This window comes from Centropristis striata, chromosome 5 (genome assembly GCF_030273125.1).
Source record: "Centropristis striata isolate RG_2023a ecotype Rhode Island chromosome 5, C.striata_1.0, whole genome shotgun sequence".
NCBI classification, from domain to species: domain Eukaryota; kingdom Metazoa; phylum Chordata; class Actinopteri; order Perciformes; family Serranidae; genus Centropristis; species Centropristis striata.
In genome coordinates, this window is record NC_081521.1 from 5,584,520 (window position 1) to 5,608,219 (window position 23,700).

General features: G+C 39.2%; 1 protein-coding gene across 1 annotated transcript; it reads left to right on the forward strand.

Moving 5' to 3' along the window:
• Positions 1 to 95: 95 nt before the first annotated feature.
• Positions 96 to 23,179, forward strand: LOC131971998 (DDB1- and CUL4-associated factor 1-like). Its single transcript, XM_059333707.1, has 25 exons — positions 96 to 307; positions 1,975 to 2,095; positions 2,204 to 2,280; positions 2,384 to 2,457; positions 2,549 to 2,662; positions 4,158 to 4,295; positions 4,496 to 5,083; positions 5,792 to 5,893; positions 5,986 to 6,144; positions 8,499 to 8,678; positions 8,880 to 9,089; positions 9,656 to 9,825; positions 10,005 to 10,129; positions 10,941 to 11,176; positions 11,980 to 13,055; positions 13,157 to 13,355; positions 13,776 to 13,858; positions 14,341 to 14,425; positions 16,448 to 16,681; positions 17,675 to 17,768; positions 18,192 to 18,296; positions 19,572 to 19,645; positions 19,756 to 19,851; positions 19,977 to 20,256; positions 21,802 to 23,179. The coding sequence occupies exons 2-25, from the start codon at positions 1,983 to 1,985 to the stop codon at positions 21,855 to 21,857; spliced, it is 4,668 nt and encodes a 1,555-aa protein (XP_059189690.1). The 5' UTR covers positions 96 to 307; positions 1,975 to 1,982; the 3' UTR covers positions 21,858 to 23,179.
• Positions 23,180 to 23,700: the final 521 nt, after the last annotated feature.

The window sequence follows — 23,700 nt, forward strand, 5'->3', positions numbered from 1 at the left end:
AAGTATTTGTCCAAAACAAAGTCTTTGAACAAGCATTTCATTTTGAACATAAGCGTAATGTTTTGCTGTTGCATCGTTTCGTCATTAAAAGTGGACTGTCGCTTGTGAAATGACGTGAGGAACGTGTTCGCCATAATGATAATAAACCGTGAACACAAAGCTACAATAAGGGAATTTAAGCTTTGGCTGTGAAACGGTGATCTATACGTGGAAATATACTTGGAGCAATCAAGCTCGGAACGATATCGGTGGATACAAGTCTTGGTGGATTTGGTGAAACCGAAGAAGAACTGAGCGAAACAACGAGGTACAGTTAGCATGCTAGCTAAGTAGCCAGGTTTACCTGTGATGCTGCTAGCTAATACCTCAGTGCTAGGCTACATGTACAGGCAGGTCCCGTCGTATCCAGTATGACTTGAATCTGACACAATAAGATGCACATGTCTGGACAGCTCTGTTAAAATGTAAACTATAGCACTGGAATTCAAAAATGGCTACTTTAAGAGTGTCGCTGGATAGCTAAGTATATTAGCTTCCTTGTTTAGCCACAGTCCAGCTAGCCAAACACCGCAACAGGCAGAGTCTGTTTGCTGCTGCTGCTGCTACAGTGACTGTCGAGGATAAGTCAATTGCATATCATCACCCTGTTAAAATAATCGCCTAACTAATTTTTTCAAGTTTTGCAGGAAACACAAAAAACTTCACCAAAAGTGTAACATATGACAGTTATTGATCATTTCACTCAAAAAGGATGTAACAAAAAATGGCTATTGGCATAGTAATAACACTGTGTGTTAATTGTGTAACTTAAGAGAAATAAATGACTTAGGCAATTTTTTGAAAATGCGTTTGTGACTTAAGCAAGATATGGTAACACTTTATTTTGAAGGTGTCTAGAAGAGTCACACGAGCCTGTCAGAAACATGACATGACAAGTATCATGAGCATTAATGTTACTTTAAAGTGTCATTAATGTTCATGACACATCCCATGTCATGTTTATGACACGCTCATGTCACTCTTATGTAGACACCTTCAAAATAAAGTGTTACCATATCTTGCTTTGATTTTACCATAGGTGGCCGGCATCATGAGGAGATGATTTAGGCAAATAAAACAATTTTGACAAAAAATGACTTAGGTGATTATTTTAGTGTGACGATATTGTTTGTGCTGAGATTGTAGTTCCCAATAAAACCAGAATTTAAGCTGAAATAATGTAATGTATATGCTATATCATGTAATTTGAGAAGTACTAGTGTTTGACAGTTACAGTCCCTTGAGGGCAGATGCACCTGCCCACACACAGTTGTTTGGCGTTAGTGAAGCGATGGAGCAAATCTGCTTCTCTCTTTGCTCAACGGATTTTAGAGAAATCCGTTGACTGTTACTATGGATTCCTTTGTAGGCGTCTCATTGGTGTTTTTTCTTGACTTTTTCTTGACACCCTACCTGAAGTGGCAGATAAACTATGTCTCAAGTCAAATGTATTTACAAAGCACATTTATAAACAACACAAGCTGACCAAAAATGCTGTAAAGACCAGAGCAGGTAGTTCAAGTTCACAAATAAAAGAAGCACAGATTGAAACAGTACAACACAAATAATCAGATAAATAAATAATTGACACCAGTCCAAAAATAATTTACACCCAAAAGCTACTGAATAAAAGTTTGTTTTAAACCTGGACTTAAAGGACTCAATGCAGGAGGCAGATTTTTAAAGGGATGATGCTGTTCCAAAATCTAGTGGCTGCAACAGCAAAACTCCCAGACTCCCCCAAGTCCAAGTCAGCCCCAAGTCTGCCTACCTTCAGGAATAATAAGGGGCTAAAGATCTTTGGCGAGCCGATTGAGAGCTTTCTAGAGAAAGCGGAGAAGCTTAAAATCAGCCCTGAATCCTGGTCTGAATGTTAACAAATGTGTTATTAATGAAAATGAACACATAATAATTCAGATAATGCCACCCTGACAGGCTGCGCTATGGCGTCGGCATCTGCCAGTGTGGACTCCAAGGCAGAGCTGACTGCTCTACTGGAACAGTGGGAGAGGGAGCAACAAGGCAGCACACAGGAGCTAGTCAGCATCCTCACTAAGTAAGTACTTTAAGTCTTTAAGTCTTTATGATAAGTTCATTATGCAAGCTGTGTTATGATGGCTGTGACTTAAAGATGGTAAATGGGTTATTGTGTTGTAACTTTCAGAATCTCAGAGCTTGTTGAGAAAGAGACGGAAGAGTACCACAAAGCTGACCCAGACCCTTTTGATGATCGACACCCTGGTGTGTAAAAATACAACGACAACACAAAAAAATCACATAATGGGAACATTACTGGAGTTTTGAATATGGTGTATGTTTGTGACATTTCCCTCTTGGCCACTAGGGAGAGCTGATCCAGAATGTGTCTTAGGGCACCTGCTCAAGATCCTGTTCAAGAATGATGACTTCATGAACACAGTAAGACTGGTGGTATTGATTTTATGCAAAGTATGAGGCAATTTTTAGCTTTTGAATCAGAAAGTGATTTATTTTTGTCTTTCTTTTGTAGCTGGTGAATAGCTATGTGATGACCAGCAGAGAATTTTCCCTCAATGCAGCAGCTTGTCGCCTGCTTCAGAACATCATGCCTGGATTGGAGACAGCTGTGGTCTTTCAGGAGAAGGTGGGTTATTTCTCAGTTCATGATAAGATAACAGCATTTAGATATTTTAATGCATTCTTGTTCAAACAATGTGTTAGATTATTTTATCTGTTATATTACCTTGTAATGTTCTAGTATGTTTCCAGATACATATCCAACATGCTTTTCACTAGCGACAGTATACATTTGTGGTTAGCATGCAGGCATAAGTAATGATAAGATAAGATACACTTTATTGCCCTTGGAAGGAAATTTGTCTTGGACTCCAATGCTGTCATATAAAGCTGCTTTACAGTAATAACAGTATGGGATTGTCAACAATCACTCCAACAAAGAGGAAGCTGTATAAAAAGGGAAGAGTTTTGATTGTGATTGTGACCGTGATGCCACTAAGTGCTCAGTGTTCCCTTTTTGTGATTTACCTTCTGAAGCTCGCACCCTCTGACGGGTTCGAAAGATGTGCTTTCATTTTGAAAATTGACAGTTGACACTATTTATCATAGCAAGAAACTGCAACAGAAATGATGAAAGGGTTTTCAAAGGGACGGTTCTTGAGTGTGTGATGAAAGCTTTTGTCAGAAAACATAACCAAATGTAATATTAAAATTGTGATATTTCATCACCATCCCTTTATTCTAAATGTCTCATTTCAAAAGTTGGCCCAAAATAAATAATTTGCACTAACCAGATCCTGTTAAAAAATGAATTCTGTGCTCCTTAGCACAACAAAGCCACGAATCACTTGGATGAAATAGACCAGAGAGGACACAAGGAGATGTAAAAATGCAAATAGTGCAACATTTGGAGTCTCATTTTTTTTCAATTTCGTTGAGACCTGTGGACACTTGGAAAAAAGTTATTTGTCTCACAAACTTTATTTTTTTATAGAGATTTATGGCATTTTAACTGTTTTACTGCATTTTTGAGTTCTCCCTACTTCTACCAATGCTAGTGTGTTTTTTTTCCTGTGGGTGCAGGATATAAATATAATGCAGTGTTAAATGTTACAGCAACAAAAGGCCTGAAACTGCTTTGGGCTTAGAGGGTTAAAGCAGTTGAAAATGTAATAGTGACAGAAGGTAAAGGATGGATGCTCAAATCCTTTTTGGTTGAATCATAAAGAAGGAATATAAAGCCAAGTTTTCACAGAGTCAGTGGAACCTCATCCAATGTAGACAACATCAGTTACTGTCTACATTTTTTTGTTTGTGGAGTCAAAGTCCAGCCTGCATGTTAGTTACACTTTGACCACTGCTCTGTGGCAGTTCACTGTAACATTGAAAAAAGATGACTCTGATGACAAACCATTATTAAACTATTAAAGTTCATTTTAAAAAGTAATCATAGACAAAAAAAACCTACAGTGTATACTTATAATTTAACTTGTGATATTGGGATGCATGCCATCAAGAAATAAGAACAAATTCTGCAAATACTTAACATTTTTGTCATTAGGAATCTATTAATGTTTTCTTGTTTTAATCTGTATTTCACTCTTTTCATGTGTTCTTCTCAGGAGGGCATAGTTGAAAGGCTGTTTAAGTGGGCTCAGGAGGCCGAGCAGCCCCTCAGAATCTATGCCACAGGCCTGTTGGCCGGCGCCATGGAGAACCAGGACATTGCTGCCAACTACAGAGAGGAGAACTCTGTTCTGGTCAGTAGGGGATTCAGCTCTCTTAAATGTCAGTTTTATTTCAATGAATAATGTAAAAGTGCACAGTGATAGAAAAGGCATTACAACAAGTGATAGAGCTGTGTTATCCCACAAAGCATCAGAGCAGTTTGCTCATCACCAGCAGGTGATGTGAAGTAGCAACTACCCATCAACTTGTTTTTCGTGCCTCACTCTGACAGGTGCCTTTGATGCTGCATCGGTTGCGTGAGCTTCAGGATAAGGATGCAGAGAATAAAAGGGAAATCAAACGGCCCAGCCCCAGGAAGACTTTGAGTGAGCCTTTGCTACCTTTGGATGAGGAGACTGTTGACGGAGGCTTTGAAGAGAAGCCCTTCACACCGGGGAGAAACGGAGCTGAAAGGGAGGGGACGGGGCCAGAGGAGGATGGTGAAATTCCCTTCCCCGAAAACGAGCTTTCGTTCCGACTCAACTCCCATCACAAGGCCAGCAGCCGCGCCAACTCGGCCCTTAAAACCATGATGAAGCCCATGTCTGCCCCGGGTTCACTGACACACGCCGGTCTGATGTCAGATGGCAGCAGCTACCTAAAAAGGAAGGCAGACAGGGAGAGCGGCAGGACCCCAAAACAGAAGCTAAATTTCTCTTTGCCAGACCCAGAGAGAGCCTTCAGTGAGCTTTCCAACAGCAGCTGGTCTGAAATGAGCCCCTGGGTCATTGGCAACAATTATCATCTGTACCCTCTGACCCCAGAAATCGAGCAGAGGCTCATCCTGCAGTATCTCACACCTCTGGGAGAATATCAGGAGGTATGTCCATTACTATGAGCCCACACTGTGTATTGTTAAAACTTAATTTTTCATTATGTATATTGTAGTTTGTATATCACTTATGAATTAATGTTTTATTTAGGTCAAAAAACAACAACCAAAAAATAAAATAAAATCATGTTTTTACAAAAGAATCCATCAGACAGCAACCGAAAAAGTAATAGGCTGAAGCCCCACTAAAGGCTTATTTTTGCAGATCCTGTACCATCTACATGTATACATTATATACATTACATTGACTGAATAATTCACATCATTACAAAACACATGATAGCTTAAACTGGAAAATCAAATGCAATCAAATTTCATTGTTACCCTTGATAATTTTAGACTTTAAAGTCTTCTTGAAAATTAACATAGAATTACACATCTTTATTTCATCATTTAGTCCATTCCATAATTTTACACCCAAGTAATGCAAGTTATATATTTCCCTTGTCTTGTCACAGACTTGCCAGCAGATGTCAGTCTTTCTTAATTATGATTAAAGAAATGATTGTGTTCTTTGTTAAAAAAAAGTTTTTTTTGAAGGGTTACCACATGTATTTTCAGTTTAAACAGGGAATTGTTGAAGATTAATAGGCTTTTTTATGTTTAACCAGCACCTCGCTATTTACAGGGCTCCATAGTAAAGCAAATTTACATGATTTATATGTTCTCAATGTCCATTTCTCCTCCTTTCTGCAGCTGCTGGCGGTTTTTATGCAGATGGGAGCTCGTGAGCTGCTCATGCATTATATGGATCTAAAGCAGACCAATGATGTGCAGCTCACCTTTGAGGCTCTCAAGGTAAACACCATCTCCTCTAGTTGCCCCTCCATGGTGCCAAAACACAAGGTCAAGCTCTTCTGGCTTACTACTCCACTTTTCTCTCCTCACAGTACCTGGCTTCTCTGCTGCTGCACAAGAAGTTTGCTGCAGAGTTTGTGGCTCATGGAGGAGTTCAGAAGTTGCTGGAAATCCCGCGGCCATCTATGGCTGCCACTGGAGTGTCTCTGTGCCTCTACTACCTAGCCTATAACCAGGACGCTATGGAAAGGGTACAAAACAGACTCACAACATGCATACACGCAATGCATTCTGTAATATTGCTTTAACCCATTAAGGCTTAAAGCGCCTGGAAAAAAATGCCTGGAAAACCTATGGGCGATTTTTCAAATGACCCCCTAAATCCTGAAGTTTTTCTGGTAATTCAACACCTACTAAATAATAGATTTTTCAGCCTCTGTAGCAGATAAAAATGAAATTCAAAAAGTATTTGAGAGCTTATACCCGTGGCTTTCATACGAAGTTGAGTTTATTTGTCCAAACCTTCAATACATTTTTTTTAAAAATCAACAAACTCAGCAAATGTTACATTTGTCTCAATAAAAAATCCTATGCATAATACTAATACATGCCCATTAGCAAGATGCTAACATGATATGACCACTGGAAGAACAAGACATAGTTCTCATTAGCCTACTCTAATAAAATTTTTTTTTATCATAATAATAATAATAATAAATAATAATATTACATTTTCTATATTGCACTTTTCAGGGTACTCAGCGACGCGTAAAGTAATATAAGACATAAACAATCATGATTTCTTATATCATCATCACAATCAATTAGCCTATTATTATTATTAATATTAATATATTATTAATAATATTATTATTATCTCCAGATGGCCACAAATCTGTCTGTTCTTTGGTGAAAATATGTCGTCTAAAAACATATTCTTCATCTATAAATGCCGATCGATTGGTTCCGAGGGTTCAAAGTCCGCATCAGCAATTAAATGATCGGTGCTGTTTTCATCAGATCTCTTCCGTCACTTACTGCTGAGCTCCTCCGCTATAGTCGTCTTCCACCATGATTTATAAGTTCTGGAAAAGTCCGATGTTGCATTGCGACACTCCCGCATGTATCCTGATCATGTTCTGATGCATTTCATTGGCCAGGGGACCTAAAATAGGTGGAAAAAAATACAAATACTACAAAATGACATATCCGCTGTCCCGGCCTTAATGGTAGAGTGACGCAACAGCGCTCCCGGCTTTAATGGTAGAAATGCGATAATGCTTTCCCGGCGTCAATGGGTTAATTGTTTTCTCTGAGCTTTATGTTTTGGTTCTGTATGTGCAAAAGGAGAGATGTAGGGGCTTCACAATGTGTCATTATATTGCACTTTGATATGAGATTTTTCCTGGAATTTAAATTATGGTAATATTGAAATGTATTGTAAGTACCTGAAGGTTGCTTTGAAAAGTGCTCTACAAATAATGTTGTTTTTCACAACATTTTAATTTTAATAGAATAAAATAAGTTAATCCTTTATTATTCCCACAACAGATGAACTTTACAGTGTTACAGCAGTAAAGGGGGTTGTGCACTAATGAGAGGCATCAACAAAATGCAAGATCTAATAATAAATACATAAGTAAATAGTAAAGAAGCAAGTTAACAGTAAAAAAAAAGCAGTAACGTTAGGAAAAGCACAAACAGTAAAAAGCAGGCTTTTACACTCATAATATATAGCACAACATAAAATGGCTGCATTTTTTTAAGTTATATTTTTATTGGGGTTTTGAATATCACACATTACAAGTACACATGGGGAAATGGTTGGTTACAAAGTGATATTAAGACTTGTATATAGAATGTAAGCAGTAAAATATGTTATGCAATGCTTGCACTCCAGGAGCAAAGAAGAAAAAATCTAACAAGAACAATCTAAGAACAATCTAACAAATGATAAAAAAGGACATCACGATAAAATAAATAAATAAATAAATTAAAAAGTAGAAATAACAATAATAATAACAAAAAAAGAGAAAAAAAGGGAAAAGGGGGCAGGGGTTAAAAGATATCATATGTTACATGCTCAGCGATGAAGGTGTCGTGTTCAGATTTGTTACCATATCTCCTACAAAGGGTCTTTCATATTGGACACGTATCGTTCCCATTTCAAATTGAAGCTTATGAAATGATTGATACAAAACAAAGAAAGATGTTTAAATAAATGGAGTATATTTTTCAATATATTATAATGAAAATTCTGCAAGCTCAGAAATGGCATTGTCCAAATTAGTCATTCAATTGATCATCTGTTAAATTTGAATCCTTTATTTTAATTACCCAAAGGCATATCATATATTTGGCTTTTTAGACTTTTAATGTGTAAGTTAGCCTTTATAATAGAAGGCTTCATAATATTTGTCTTACCCTTTGAGTATTTGGTCTGTAAATGTTTTTCCAGAACACTGTATAAATAGTGTGTCAATATAACACAATATATTCATGCACAAAATTATGTTAATATTGAGGTATTTGCTGAAAAATGTTAGCAGATTTAATGGCATTGCATTGCACATTTGTATTCATTGGTTTGTCCTCTGGTCTCAAGGTGTGCATGTTGCCCCACTCCATCCTGTCAGATGTGGTCGGTTACACGCTGTGGCTGCTGGAATGCTCACATGCATCCGGCTGCTGCCACGCCACCATGTTCTTCTCCATTTCCTTCTCTTTCCGTGCCGTCCTGGAGCTCTTTGACAGGCAGGACGGGCTCCGACGCCTCGTCAATCTGGTAGGTCAAACCAGCAGTCCACTGCATGTGAAATTCACTGTAACCATGTCAACTTAACCTTGTGTATAGTTCACAGAAAACACAATGTTTTTTTTTTTTTTTTAGAAAAAACGAAATCAGTACAAAAATCAGTATAATAACTGTATATTACAGATCTGGATGGTACTGATATGACGTATGATATGACCTCACTTATTCCAGATTAGCACACTCGAGATCCTGAATCCTGAGGACCAGGGAGCGCTGCTGAGTGATGATGAGATTTTCTCCAGTAGGCAGACAGCCAAGCACACCTGCATGGCCCTGCGCAGGTACTTTGAGGCCCACCTGGCGATCAAGGTGGAGCAGGTGAAGCAATCCCTGCAGCGCACGGAGGGGGGTGCCCCCATTCACTCCCAGCCATACTATAAGGTACACAGAGGACAAAGGATAAGCGAGATTGACATCACTAGACAATTTATTTATGAATGCAAGCATTTTTAAATGTATCATCTGCTCATGCATCTTAGTGTTATAACATCTTCTCTTTTATTTATTTATTTGCTACTATTTATTAGTCTATATATATATATATATATATATATATATATATATATATATATATATATATATATATATTATCATGCTCTATTTCTTATTTATTTATTGTTTTATCTTTTTTTATCTAGCTTTTTTATTTATAATTTTTTCTACTTTCTATTGTTATTGACTTTTACCTTTTTTTAATTAATTAATTTTTTATTATTTATATATATATATTATTATTATTATTATTATTATTTTCTCCTTTTTTATGTAAAGCGCTTTGTGTTGCATCTCTCTTGTATGAAAAGTGCTATACAAATAAAGTCTGACTGATTGATTGATTGATAGGGCTATTATGTTTGTTTATTTATTAGTTTCTGTGTTTTCGCTTTTGTAAATGAAACACACAAGTTTCTGTTCCCGTTGTGATCTTTTGTGGTCTTGCTTTCCAGGCGGTCAGCTATAGCCGTGAACAGGTGGTGGAGATGATGGAGTTCCTGATAGAGTACGGTCCACTTAGACTATACTGGGAACCAGCAGAGGTCTTTCACAAGCTGTCGTGTGTCCAGCTCCTCCTGCAGCTCATTTCCATCGCCTGTGACTGGAGGACCTACTATGGCCGGTATGATCCAGACAGTCATTTCTCACTTCCTCTAGCTTCATCTGTCGCCCCTTTACTTTTCTTTTTTTTTTTTCTCACTTACATCTATTCATTGTCTGTTCTTGTGATGTGGTGATTAAACGATTTGATAATATAAAATAATGATGATGATATAATGATGATTCTCTCTTTTCCTCTAGGAGCGACACAGTGCGTTATGCCCTTGACATCCTGAGCATCCTCACAGTTGTCCCAAAGACCCAGCTGTTGCTGTCTGAGGCTGTCGCTGTGCTTGACGAAGGAGGTTCCACAGTTTCCACTGTTGGTAGGTGTTGATGCGCAGTGCCACTGAAGTATTTTATATGAATCAACAATGTAAAATGTGGTTGCTATAATTGTACATTTGCACCGATTCAGGGTCTCCTTTATGGGCTGGAATATGTGCCACCAGAAACTGAATTTGAATGATTTATATTTTAATTTAAATTGCTTGAATAATTGCATTAAAAAACTGAATTTGGATCACATAATTTGAATTTGTATTGTTCAAAAGAGACAAAGCTCCTTCCAGTTATTACATTCTGTGGAGAGTGATAATGCTTCTAATTTTATTGCACTACACTTCCAAAAATGCTCACACCATTCAAGACATCTTTTAAGGAGTATGGGCTGAAATATGTGCCACCAGAAATTTAATTTGAATTGATTAACTTGAATAATTGCATTAAAAAACTGAATTTGAATCACATAATTTGAATTTATATTGTTCAATATAAATCATTGCATTGAAAAACTGAATCTGAATTGTAATTTGAAATTTAATTTATAAGTTTGGAACTGAACATTCAGTTCTCACAATTCAAATTGAAATTTAATTTTTCAAACTGAATTTGAATTGTGAGAACTTAATGTTCAGTTCCAAACTAATACATTCAATTTCAAATTATAATAAAAGATGTCTTGAATGGTGTGAGCAAGTATTATCACTCTCCACAGAATGTAATAACTGGAAGGAGCTTTGTCTCTTTCTTTTTGTGTATTTCATAAAACCTGAGCCCTGCTCTGCTGAGAGATGGTGTAACTCCAAGTATTATGTTTGTGCAAAGTTTTTCATTTAATTGTTTTTCCCCCCTCAGGAATGAGTATAGTCCTGGCAGTGGCAGAAGGAGAAGTGTTTGTAAATGACGCTGAGATTCAGAAATCAGCTCTGCAGGTCGCCATTAACTGCGTCTGTGCTCCAGACAAACGCATGTCCAGCATTGGCAAATTCATCGCAGGCACCCCCCGCCGCCGCCTGCCTCAGCAGACCAAAGCCAGCGAGAGTGTCCTCACTAAGATGTGGAATGTGGTGCAGTCCAACAATGGCATCAAGGTAGAGTTAGCTTTTACCAGTCACCAAAGCCTTTGTGTTACTTTTTTTACGAGGTGTGCTTGACTTGACATTTTTTAAAACCTGGACAAAAGGTGACCTCAAAGCGTTTAGATTTGTTGCAGTGTGCGCATTGTGACAGGTGCTGCTAAGAGCTACAGTGGTAAATGGACTAGATTTATATAGTGCCCTTATCTTGGGAGCAGTGCACACTTTTTAAAGCCTCACATTCACACACACCCTTGCACTCCTAGCTTTGTGAGGACCCTTCATTGACATAATGCATTCCCTAGCCTAGCCTCCATCACAACTAAATGCCTAATCCCAACTCTTGCGCTAACCCTAATCGCATCCTTCACCTTAAATCCAATCTTAACTCTCAAACAGGCTGATATGTCCTCACTCTGTTGATTTAAAAACGTGTTCTTGTCCTCACTATGCAGCAAGGAGAGGACCTTGACATGCAGTTGTGACATTGCAGAAAGAAAACTGGCCAGATGTTACCAGGCTTAATGCTAACTATGAATTGTCATTACTGTTGAGCTGTTTGCTGCCTGAACAAAGAATTGTGGGACAGCATTTTAATGAAGGGTTTGTGTTCCCTAGGATAAAAAGATGGCAAAGCACTAAAGCCTCTTTTCTTAGCATTTAGAGAGTTTTTCCAACTCTTATTTTGGCTGCTTTTTATACACTCCCGGCTGAGTTCACTTAGTTTAGAGCCTTCCTAAAAAAAAAAACAACTTTCAAACTTCCCCTTTGTTCTGTCAGCAACCGTTTTTAGCTTACATCCTGCGTCTGTTCTGTAGGTGCTGCTGTCCCTGCTGACGGTGAAGATGCCCATTACAGATGCAGATCAGATCCGAGCTCTGGCCTGTAAGGCTCTGGTGGGTCTGTCTCGCTCCAGCTCCGTCAGACAGATCATCAGCAAGCTGCCTTTGTTCAGCAGCGGACACATCCAGCAGCTCATGAAGGAGCCCGTGCTCCAGGACAAACGCAGCGAACACGTCAAGTTCTGCAAGTTCGCCGCCGAGTTGATAGAAAGGATCTCTGGGAAACCGCTGATGATCGGTACGGACGTGTCTCTGGCGTGGCTGCAGAGGGCCAGCGTGGTCGCTCAGTCCAGGATCTCCTTCCCTGAGAAAGAACTCCTGCTGCTCATTAGGAACCACCTTGTGGCCAAAGGCCTTCATGACACTGCCACCACACTCACAAAGGAGGCCGACCTCCCGATGGCATGTTTGGTTCATTCCACACATTCAACTTCCGCTTTCCCTCCTGTCGCTCCTCCCCCACCCGCTTCCCCTGTCGCTACTCTCCCCCGCACCCCACGGCTGGCCAACGGTGTCGGGACAAGACTGGTAAACCACCCCTCTCACTCATCCACCCCAGGGTCCAGCAATCCACAGACACGTCCCTCTACGTCACAGCCCACTGGGTCCAGTTCTACTCCTTTCCCCTCCACGCCCGTCCCCGTGTGTAGCCACGGGTCTCCACTGATTGGACGAATCGTTTTCTCTCGCGAACGGCAAGCAGGGTGCAGTACGGTGAGCTGCAAAAAACCTCGGGTGCTGAGGCAGAAGTCTGACCACGGCGCCTTCAGCCAGAGTCCGGCCATGAAGAAGCAGTTCGACCGGCACCTGCCCTCCCCTCCTGCACTGGACAGCATCATCACAGAGTACCTGAGGGAGCAGCACGCACGCTGTAAAAACCCTGTGGCAACATGCCCGCCTTTCTCTCTCTTCACCCCCCATCAATGCCCCGAGCCCAAACAGAGACGCCAAGCACCCATCAACTTTACATCCCGACACACACGGAGGGTTATATATCCTAAATACGGAGGAGTAGACGGCGGCTGCTTTGACAGACATCTCATCTTCAGCAGGTAGGTAGCTTTGCTAAGTTTTCTTTTTTTGAACACAAGTGTGCATTTGCTTTGCCACCGTTCACAGCCAGTCCTCCACGTTCTTTATTGTCTGTCTCCAGGTTCCGTCCCATCTCCGTGTTCAGGGAGGCAGACGAGGATGAGAGCGGATTCATGTGTTGTGCCTTCTCAGCTCGCGAGCGGTTCCTGATGCTCGGGACGTGCACGGGGCAGCTCAAACTCTACAATGTGTTTACAGGCCAAGAGGAAGCCAGCTACAGCTGTCACAGTTCAGCCATCACTCACCTGGAGCCCTCACGGGTACGTAGAGGCAACTCTTAGAATATCAACAGTTTTATGCTATGGCTTGCTGTTGCTGCTGAGTGTCTTCTTTCTTATCCTCTCGCATGTAAGATATTTAAAACCCTCGCCTAGTGGAAAATGTGTTTATGGCAAATTTTGACTTTACTTGGATGTCTGAGTTTATACGGAGAAGGATATAGGAGACATCCAGCAGGTAAACTTTTGAAATGAACAGTATTTGCACACAAATAGATTGTTGTTTTCAATGAACGAGGAGGAGTAGTGTTTAGTTTTAAGAAATTTTAACCGGGTAACTGAACTTTTTTTGTGAAAACCATTGCAGAAAAGATTGTTGTTATTATTCCAAGCAGAGTATGTTTATGTGCGTTAAACTATGTATAGAGAAGATGTTTAACCATCAACATTTTGTGTTTTTAGGATGGCTCTCTGCTCTTAACGTCAGCCTCTTGGAGTTACCCTCTGTCAGCACTGTGGGGCATGAAATCAGTCTTCATCATGAAGTAAGTCATTTTTGCTGAAGACGCTAAACTTATTTTTTTTATCTGCTACATACAAAATCTTAGATATGGAAACATTTGAAGTACCAATTGCAAGAAATCATGTAGGACATGAATACTATCTGACCATAGACGTCAATCAACTATTCAAATCTGCTGTCTGTGATCCCTCTTCCTCCATGTATGTGGTCTTTCCTGCCCAATGTTACAGCAGCTTTACGTTGTCAGAAGACGGAGCAGCCGAAAGGAGATGACATGCTGTTTAATTATGTAGGCTAACAGCCTGAGGGCTGCAGTCTTCAGTTCATAGAACACAAGCACTTTGCATCATTCATCCATACAGTTTAACTCAAGTCTCTGACTACCGGTGGATTTGTTTTACAATGTCTTTAAGCATTTATACGTTTTAAACGACTCGGCTTTCATACTCACACTGGCTCCATGTTTTTGATTAAATGTTTAAATGTTACTTTTTCTGTCTTCAGGCATTCTTTTCTGGGCGACCATTATGTGGAGTTCAGTAAGCTTTCTCAAGATCGTGTCATTGGGACTAAGGAACATGTAGCACGGGTATGTATGTCAGCATTTTTTGGACATGATGGAAAAAAACATTACCCATGAATAGGGAATGCTTACATTATTATTATTATTATTATTATTATTTATTATTTATTTGTTTATTTAACAGGGACAGTGCATGGCTCTCAGCCGTACCAGAATTAGCTACTAGCTAAATTTCATCTGTGGTCCCTGGGCAGGAACAAATAACATCAATCTAACACAAACAAACAAGCCTTTCAAACAGCAACAACAAAGTTTCACACTCTTAAAACACAATACAACACAGGACAACAGCAAGAGTAAAGTCACAGTATTAAGACACAACACAAAACAATGTTTAAATACAACACTAAAGAAATTGCAAAATAGTGAGCTATTGTTTGAGTTTATAGTTGGTGGGTCCATGATTGAGTGGATTTAAGCCATGATTTTATTTTAGATTTAAGACCAACGAATGTGCTGATGTCTCTGATCTCATTTGGTACTGAGTCCCAATAATAAGTGGCTCTTATAGAAAAAGCTGATCTGCCAAACTCAGTACATCTGCGCTGTCTCAGTTGTTCTCCTGTTGTCTGGGCGCAGTGATATAAACTCCTTTAACGGAGGAGCAGCCAGATTATGAATCACCCTATACACTAAGATAACATCGGCTAGACACACTACATTTTCAAAAGTCAAGAGTTTGTGCTTTTGAGTGATATTGCAGTGATGATGACTTGATGGCTTTTTGTCTAATACCTTGAGAGTTTGTTTATAGAGCATCTGTGGTGGAGCGAGAGTTGTTTTTCCAGTTTGTGACCAACTTGTGATGCAGTATGCAACATGTGAAAAAATCATAGAGTGCATATCTAATATACATTCTAGGGCTGGGCAATATGGACCAAAAGTCATATCCCGATATATTTAGGCTGAATATCGATATACGATATATATCACAATATTTTTATGGCAAAGTGAGAGCAAATGTTCAGTCAAAGCCAAATATGACATGTCGCGAGTAGTTTTATTAAAACTGTTTATTTACGTAAAATATAAATACTGTATTATTAACAACAGGAGTCCCTTTAAAAAAAATAAATAAAAAAATCAAAGCTCCATAAAGTGCACATTTAAATAAAAAAATATCTTAAATGAAAATAGCCAATGAAATAAAATAAGCCAATCTTTTTCTGAATAAATATATTTATTTGGAAAAAGAATAACAAACATTACAAAAGAACTAAATATGACAAACCCTAGTAAGGGCAGCAGTTATATAGAAATAATTTTTTTTAACTATATTGATATATGCGATATGGTCTAATTCTATATCACTTTTAAAAATATAACGATATATATTTTATATCAATATATCGCCCATAGGGATGGGTACCTTTCACATTTGAACCGATACTGTACCGATACCCGGTACCTGGGAATCGGTACCGGTACTCAACGGTACCAATTTTCGGTACTTTTGCGTTTGTTTATGTGGTAATAAATGTCAATTTGTTTAATAATAAAATCACATTTTTTAAATTCAACATATTTATTTCTAAAAATATAAACTTTAAAAATATATCCAAACAATATAAAATCCAGGATGAGCAGTGCTTTATTGTTGAGTGAACGTGCATTTTGTAACATGAAGATTGCAGTGTTATCAAAGAATGCAGAGGAGCGCTCTCAGGTGGCAAAGCACGGAGGAGAAAAAAAAAAAAAGGTTGCAAGTGCACGTGTGATTTGTTGTGATGACGTCGTAGCTGTGCGGCGCAGCACCGGTCAGACAGTATTTTGGGCATAGCATGGTTGCATAGTGCGATCGTCAGCAAGCTTGTTAATCAAAGACGTTAAATGAAAACAGCTTGAAATCAATGATCAGTTTAAAGTTAACGCCGTTTAGGTACCGAAACATGGTACCGTTTGATTTTACTTGAATCGGTACTCGGTAGTACCGACGGAATTCAGTCGGTACCTATAAAAGTACCGAATTCGGTACCCATCCCTAATCTCCCAGCCCTAATACATTCAGCTTTTCTCTTCTCCGTCCAGATCTACGACATCCAGACGGGTCAGGTAACTCTGACTCTAAACAACCCGGACCTGGCTAACAACTACAAGAGAAACTGTGCCACCTTCAACCCAACAGACGACCTGGTGCTGAACGACGGCGTGCTGTGGGACGTGCGCACGGCTCAGGCCATCCACAAGTTTGACAAGTTCAACATGAACATCAGCGGCGTGTTCCATCCCAACGGTCTGGAGGTCATCGTCAACACGGAAATTGTATCCTTTGGATTTAAATAATTGGGTTAAAAAGAGTACAGTACAGTGCAATATTTTTTTTTGAGTTAATGTTTTCTTAACTCATCCCTTATCTCATCAAAAAGGTCAAAGAGTCTACGGCCAGGCTAGTGACATCACCATATGGTGAAAATCATATTGCAGCATTTAAGAGACGTACAGTCTAAATGAATTACATTTAATTTAATTAATGGATTGCTTAACCCTTTGGAGACTTGGGCTGTTCAGTCAGTTTTTGAATATTTTTCATTTTACCACTTTGGAAATGTTAACCATGCCACGTTGGTATCATTGTTTTCATCACAACCTCCCCTGTGTGACCTGATAAATATTATTTTTTACTTAAATTTACTGGAACAACATTTTGAACCCAAAAGAAACACAAAAAAACGTAAAATCTTACATATAAAATGTTTTTTTTGTACTTCCAAAACATCATGCTCGATTAAGAATTTATTAATGTTGCAAATGTGAACGCAGGTTGCAAATATAACATGTAAGAGGTACAATTAGGATAACATCTAGTTCTATGTCTTTATATTAAATATATTTGACATTATCTCTGCTTTACTTATCATCATCAAACAAAAACTGGCATGTAGTTTCAAGCCAGTTTTTAGTTTTTAAATTGTGACATCATGAAGAAATAATGCTCCGGTGCTTTTGTGGACTCCAGAGGGTTAAACAAACAGCTAAAAGTGGTTGTGTTATTGCGCTTCAACAGGGCTTGTTTAACATAACAAATATTTCAAGAATCTGACCTGGACAAATTGTATCAGTGTTTAAATTTGTAGTCACTCCAGTGATGTAATGACTGTTGAGCTTTTATTTCACTACTAAACATTAAATATTTATTACACTGAAAATTGATTTCATTACCCAGGGGATGGTTTTAATCGCTGTGTAATTAAATCTGTAGAAGACTTAGTTAACACAGATGAAAAAGAGCGTCATGGTCCTTAGTTGGAGTTTCAGTGGGATCTGCGGACTTTCCACCTCCTCCACACAGTCCCAGCTCTGGACCAGTGCAGAATAGTCTTCAACAACAGCGGCACCGTCATCTATGGAGGTAAATAGAGCAGCCAGTGCATGCTGGGTAATTTAGAGCATTTGGCAACGAGCCCGCATCGCGCTCCACAGTCAAGTGCAAGTCTGTGAAAGGTGCGTTTGAGTGAAAGGCTGGTAATTATGGAGCAATGTGAGCATGTGTGTATTTGTAGAGAGGTGCGAACAGAGCCTGTAGCGGTGTGTGTGCGTGTGTGTGTGTGTGTGTGTGTGTCCACCGTCACTCAGAGCCATATGGGCAGAAGGCTCAGCGACGGACTGGCAACAGAGGGAACCAGCTGGTTCACGCCACCTCACAGGAAGAGCTATGGGCGTGCCGTAGCGGCTCAGCCCATACAACTGCTCGGACCTCTCGGAAGCCTTAACCACAGCAGAAGAGTTCCTTTTGCAGTTTTCTAATTTACTCTCTCACTCCTTTGTTTTGCAGCAATGTTGCAAGCTGACGATGAAGACGACATGATGGAGATGCAGATGAAAAGTCCATTCGGTTCATCGTTCAGGACCTTTAACGCCACAGACTACAAACCAATCGGTAAGTCGTCCTGCCCTCACTTCACTTTAATTGATCTTTCCTCCAAGTTGTTCATGATAATTAAAGAGCTTTCACTTGGAGACCCTATTTTTTGTTGTTTATATTATTTATTTAGAGTATGTGTAAGTATATGTGCCAGTACTTTGTAATCATGTTTAACTAGAAAATGTCCCTGACAGTTACCTTACATTCAAGATGCCAACAAAAACTGTAATTTCCCAGCTTGGGATAAATAAAGTATATCTATCTATCCATCTATCCATCTATCCATCTATCCATCTATCCATCTATCCATCCATCCATCCAAAAAGGACCAAATCAGGATTTATGTAACTTGTGTAAGGCCTAACGTGGATGAATCATAACATATTGGGTTTGATATTTATCTGCAGATTCTTCGGTTCAAAATCTGATTCATATTTTCTATTTTTGGGCCAAATGTGGCCTTCAACAAACTAAATGAGGCCTCCTTTTAGCATGGCCACAAAAACATTTTTTTCCCATCTGCTTCTGCGTAGTGAGAAAATATCAGATTTGCACAGACAGGTGAAAACCTGTGAGGGGCCGTGTTTGATGACATGAGGGTACTTTAGCCATGCGTATAAAACAGAGTCATTCAAATAGGTTTTTCAAAATTTGTTAACCCTCTGGAGTCTATTTATTGAAAATACACGTTTTATTTACAGTAATAACTTTATTTATATATTATATGTAGACAAGGTGAGAAAGCCAGTTGAAAGTGCATCATAGGAGCTTTCACAGTGTGCCATTTATGTTTCCAGATCATTTTTAGAATGTGAATTTTCTTTCTACAATGAAAACTATTACTATTTTTAATTTACATGCAAATAGACTGTTTTGTAGTTTTATTATTTCTCTTTTTTTTTCTGCTGTTTTTGTGTTTATAAATGGTAAAAAAAAATGGTACATTTCCATAGACACCTGTGTCTTTTGTTTGTATTTTGGATTCCTGGCAGCTTTATACTTTGTTAATTAAAATAAAATCAAAAATCTGACTGATAGCCAAGTTTGTGTGGAGAAAAAGGAGCCATGCATGTGATGTAAGGACAGACTGAAAGATGCTAAACAGAGACAGAAATGAATGCATAGGAAGTTGACAAATTTGAACCAAAATCTCCTGGACTTCAGAGGTTTAATCACTGCAACCAAGAGGGGTCCTTTAGCTTAAAGTCATGAATACACACAATTTTTGTAATTTATTGTAATACTTTCAGAAATGGACTTCTGAAACGATGTTCTTTGCTCTCTTCTCAGCCACTATTGATGTCAAGAGGAATATTTTTGACCTTTGCACTGATACCAAAGACTGCTACCTAGCTGTGATTGAGGTACGTTTTCATCATAATGTGGCTTTAGAATACAGTTATTTTTTGATAACTTTTGTATCTTAAAATACATGAAAGAATTAAACGACTTTTTCCTGCTGCCTGTCCCGTAGAACCAAGACTCTGTTAACACTGACACAGTGTGCAGGCTGTATGAAGTTGGCCGGCAGAGACTCGCAGAGGAAGAGGAGGAGGATGAGGAGGATCAGGTTCTAACTTTGTTCTTTTAATAACTCTGATGCTGCAGCAGTGCCTCTTTGGTTCATTTAGTAAACAATAAAAATTGATTCTAATTTACGTCTTTCTTTTTTTTTTTTTGTCATCCGTGCACCAGGAGGACGACGATCAGGAGGAAGATGACGACGACGATGAAGATTCGGACGACGACGTCGACACGGATCCCCTCATCGCCGAATTAGAGAACGAGAACGGCGGAGAGGACGAGGACGACGAGGAGGAAGATGATGGGAACGATGAGTTCACTCCCTCTGATGAAGAGGTGGCACACCTTCTGGAAGATGAAGGCGATGTCGACGTCGGGGACGACGACGACGAAGATGACAATGACGAGGAAGACTCTGACAACGATGATGTTGATCTGGATGGCGACAATGGTAAGTAGTGATTCATGTGATCAAAGATGTCTACAGGTTCCCCTGAAATCTTACATTGTTGCTGAATTCAAGCCTTTAAAATGTGAATTTAAGTATTATTGGTCTTTATTGATTCTTTCCTCTATTTATTTATTTTCTTTTTGAATTGTCTGGGCCGTGTTGTTCGTAATACGGTTATCTTGATTTCTCTGTATTTGATTTGACATTAGCATACCTGTCAAGTTCTGGATTTGAAAATAGGGGAAATTTCCCAGTGCCAGCTGCGAGCAGTCCCACCTCCCCAACCAAGCTCCAGTATCCCTTACATTTTAAGACAGATGTACTAGAAAGCTAAAATCACCCCTTGACTTCAGACAGCTCCTTTGTTTCCTCTCTGCCATTATTGGACAAACTGATTAATCCAGGTGTGGCAGACCTCAGTTGTCACAACAACAATAATCAGACACACCTGGATTAATCAGTTAGTCAGAACCCTATGGGTGACGTCACGGTGACTACGTCCATTTTTTATTTAAAAGATATTTTTCGGGTATTTCATAGCTTAATTGATAGAGAGATGTTTAGAGTGAAAGGGGAAGACAGAGGGAAAGTGCTCCGACCTGGATTTGAACCCCGGGCCGCCCGCTCACGAGGACTGAGCCTCTATTTATATGCGCTCTACCGGGTGTGCCACGTCCATTATTTCTGTCCTTCCGTATTAGTATTTCTCCCGTATTTTAACCAGGCCCAGACGGAGTAAAATAAAACAAAAACCATTCCCAATCGGAGCGATGCCGCCTACTGCCACCTACAGTACCTGTAGTAGGCTACTGTGGGGGGCAGTTATCGCGAGACTAGTGACAGAGCTCAGATTGGGAATGTTTTTTGTTTTTTTTACTCTGCCTGGGCCCGGTTAAAATACGGGAAAATACTAATACGGGAGGACTAATACTGTTTTGTTCATCTGATCATTTTATTATTTTTTTTTAAATGTTTTTATTTTCTTTCTTTCTTTTTTTTAATCCAAGCAATATAGGCTAATCACACAGGGATATTTTAGAAAACATACATAAGGATTAGCTAGTGCCCCTGCACGTGGCAAAACAATTTTCTGTTTTGCCACCCTTTTCTACCATAACCAAACAACACAACTCCGGCGTACTGCTAAATACAGAGGACTTTCCCCCGGCGGCGATTGGCTTGATTAGCGTTGTGTGAACACGTTTGGCACTGGCTCGTAACGGACGTTCATTTTTATGTAAAAGTCCCACAATCTAGATTTAAGCCACATTTGAAAAATGGGGCCCTGATCTGCACTCGCAGGTTGGTGATCTGTGTGTGTGTGTGTGTGTTTTCACGCTTGTCTTGTCACTTTGAGGAAATGTTGTCTTTTCCCAGTGGAATTAAAAAAACTGCTGTCTCGGTTTCTTCCACAATGACAGAAGAAGCATGAATTTAAGAGAAAATATGGATCTAGTGCGCTTTCATGTTTTTTTTTTTTTTTTTTTTCTTCAGTCTCTGTATCCACACATTTCTGAAATCTGTATTTGTCTATCGCACAAACAGACAGCTCTGACAACTCTGACCTTGAGGATGACATCATCTTATCCCTGAATCAGTGAGGAGCCGCTGGCGTCTGGGACCGTGGAACCGGGCAACATGTCAAGACTTCTGCCTCATAGACATTTGAGCTGCAAAACAGGAGGCAAAAAAAAAGAGGATAAAATCAGCAGATAAGGTGGGAGATAACTTGGAGCACTGCCAGTTTGAAACAGTAGGTGTCTGCACTCTGAGTGACAAGACAAAGGAAGAACAATCTCATAGAGATAGACAGGGTGAAAAACCAATGCACACAAATTGACTTGCTGGTGGGCAAAAATGATTGTATACGATATAGTTTTATAGAAAAAAAAGGTGATGATGAGAGAAATTGTCAGTGTGTAGATGCAGTGAAGACGAGTTTTATATTTTATCACATTTACGGCTTTTTAAGTGAGCCTCTTCATTTGATATTGATTCACTCACTTTGTAAGCCTCTGTTTGGTCACAGATTAGTGTTTGTAGGGGAAAAGGCTTACATTGCAGCACTGTGGGTCTGCGTTTGTGTGGCAAAGGATACAATGCTCTCTAAAGCTTGTATTTTGCCAGACCGCCTGGGATAATCACCAAAAAGTAATAAAGCATTAAATTAGGCAGCTAATGTAATGCACAAACATGTTGCTGACGGTTCATCAAGCGCCAAATCCCGCCTTTAAGTTTTACCCTCACCATAAACTGATGACCAAAACGCCACACACAGCAGTGCCATTCGTGAACGCCGCCTTCTGATTTCATTACACGAGTAGAGAAATAAAAATCAGCTTGGTGCTCTCGTATTACTGAAATAAACAAACATAGCTAGTGTGGACACTGTAACAAAACTATTGATACACCTGCTCACATGACGGACACATAGATGCTTCCACAGCTCTCTCCCATTGTGTTATTTTACAAGTCTTCATGGAGTCACAAGGATTTGACTGGATGAAGCTTGAAGGGCTTTGTGCTGTTAAAAAACGGCACAAGTCCAATCGTACAGTGAAAGTTTTACCTAAAGCGTAAACCTCATCCCTTGGAATAACATCAGTCTCGCATAATCTAAAAGAGAGCTTACATTTAAACATTGGAAATAAAAGATTGTGCAAAATATTTTCATTTCAAATCTGGGTTTTCTGTGAGTGGAGTGACGGGAGGCTTCAAAGTCTCCACATTGTAAAAAAACAAATGCCTTTCACATGCACACTTTTTGAATGCAGTGCAAACATTGGTTGTTCTTTGCCTCATATCTGTTCATTTGACCTGTATTTCTTTTTCATAAAGAGCATTTGATGAGTTTCTTGAGACAGTTTATGTACAGCTTGTATGTATCTAAAGTATTTTTACTATAAATAAAGCCACAAAATTAGCTTTGTTTGCTTCTTTATTAAAGCGTTGATGATGCTTGCTAGTAGACATTTAATGAGTGGTTATAGTGTGTGTGTATTACCAATATCAAAATCAAAATAATACACAAACTTGATCATTATATTGTGTCTCCTGCAAGTGAGAAGCTCTTAAAGGGACCCTTGATCTTTTTTTATAATGTAGGGAGCTCTCCAATACAGCCTTATAATTTTTTTATTTCTATGCAGATGATACAATTTTATATGTACATGGCTCCTCTCTAAATCAATCCGTGTCTAATATCCTCTTCAGACATCTCTGCATAACTTCAAACTTTTACTAAGATTTAATTATTTAGGAATTTAGTCTGGCAGCCCTCTTACTTTTAAAGCTCTAGGAAACATGCTGGCACAGAATCTGAAGATACATTTTTTTAAATATTGGAATAAAGTGTCTTTCTCTGTTTGTTGGCCATCATGTCTGTGCTGGACCACGGAGACATTGTGTACTCTCAATCTGTTCATTTCACCTCACTAGCAGCAA

What these genes read in the sequence shown, in the direction of transcription:
- LOC131971998 (XM_059333707.1), top strand. Translation starts at nt 1,983, where the DNA reads ATGGCGTCGGCATCTGCCAGTGTGGACTCCAAGGCAGAGCTGACTGCT. An exon ending in ACCAGGACGCTATGGAAAGG is followed by an intron (nt 6,145 to 8,498) that starts GTACAAAACAGA and finishes TCTGGTCTCAAG; the next exon opens with GTGTGCATGTTGCCCCACTC. An exon ending in AGACATCTCATCTTCAGCAG is followed by an intron (nt 13,056 to 13,156) that starts GTAGGTAGCTTT and finishes GTCTGTCTCCAG; the next exon opens with GTTCCGTCCCATCTCCGTGT.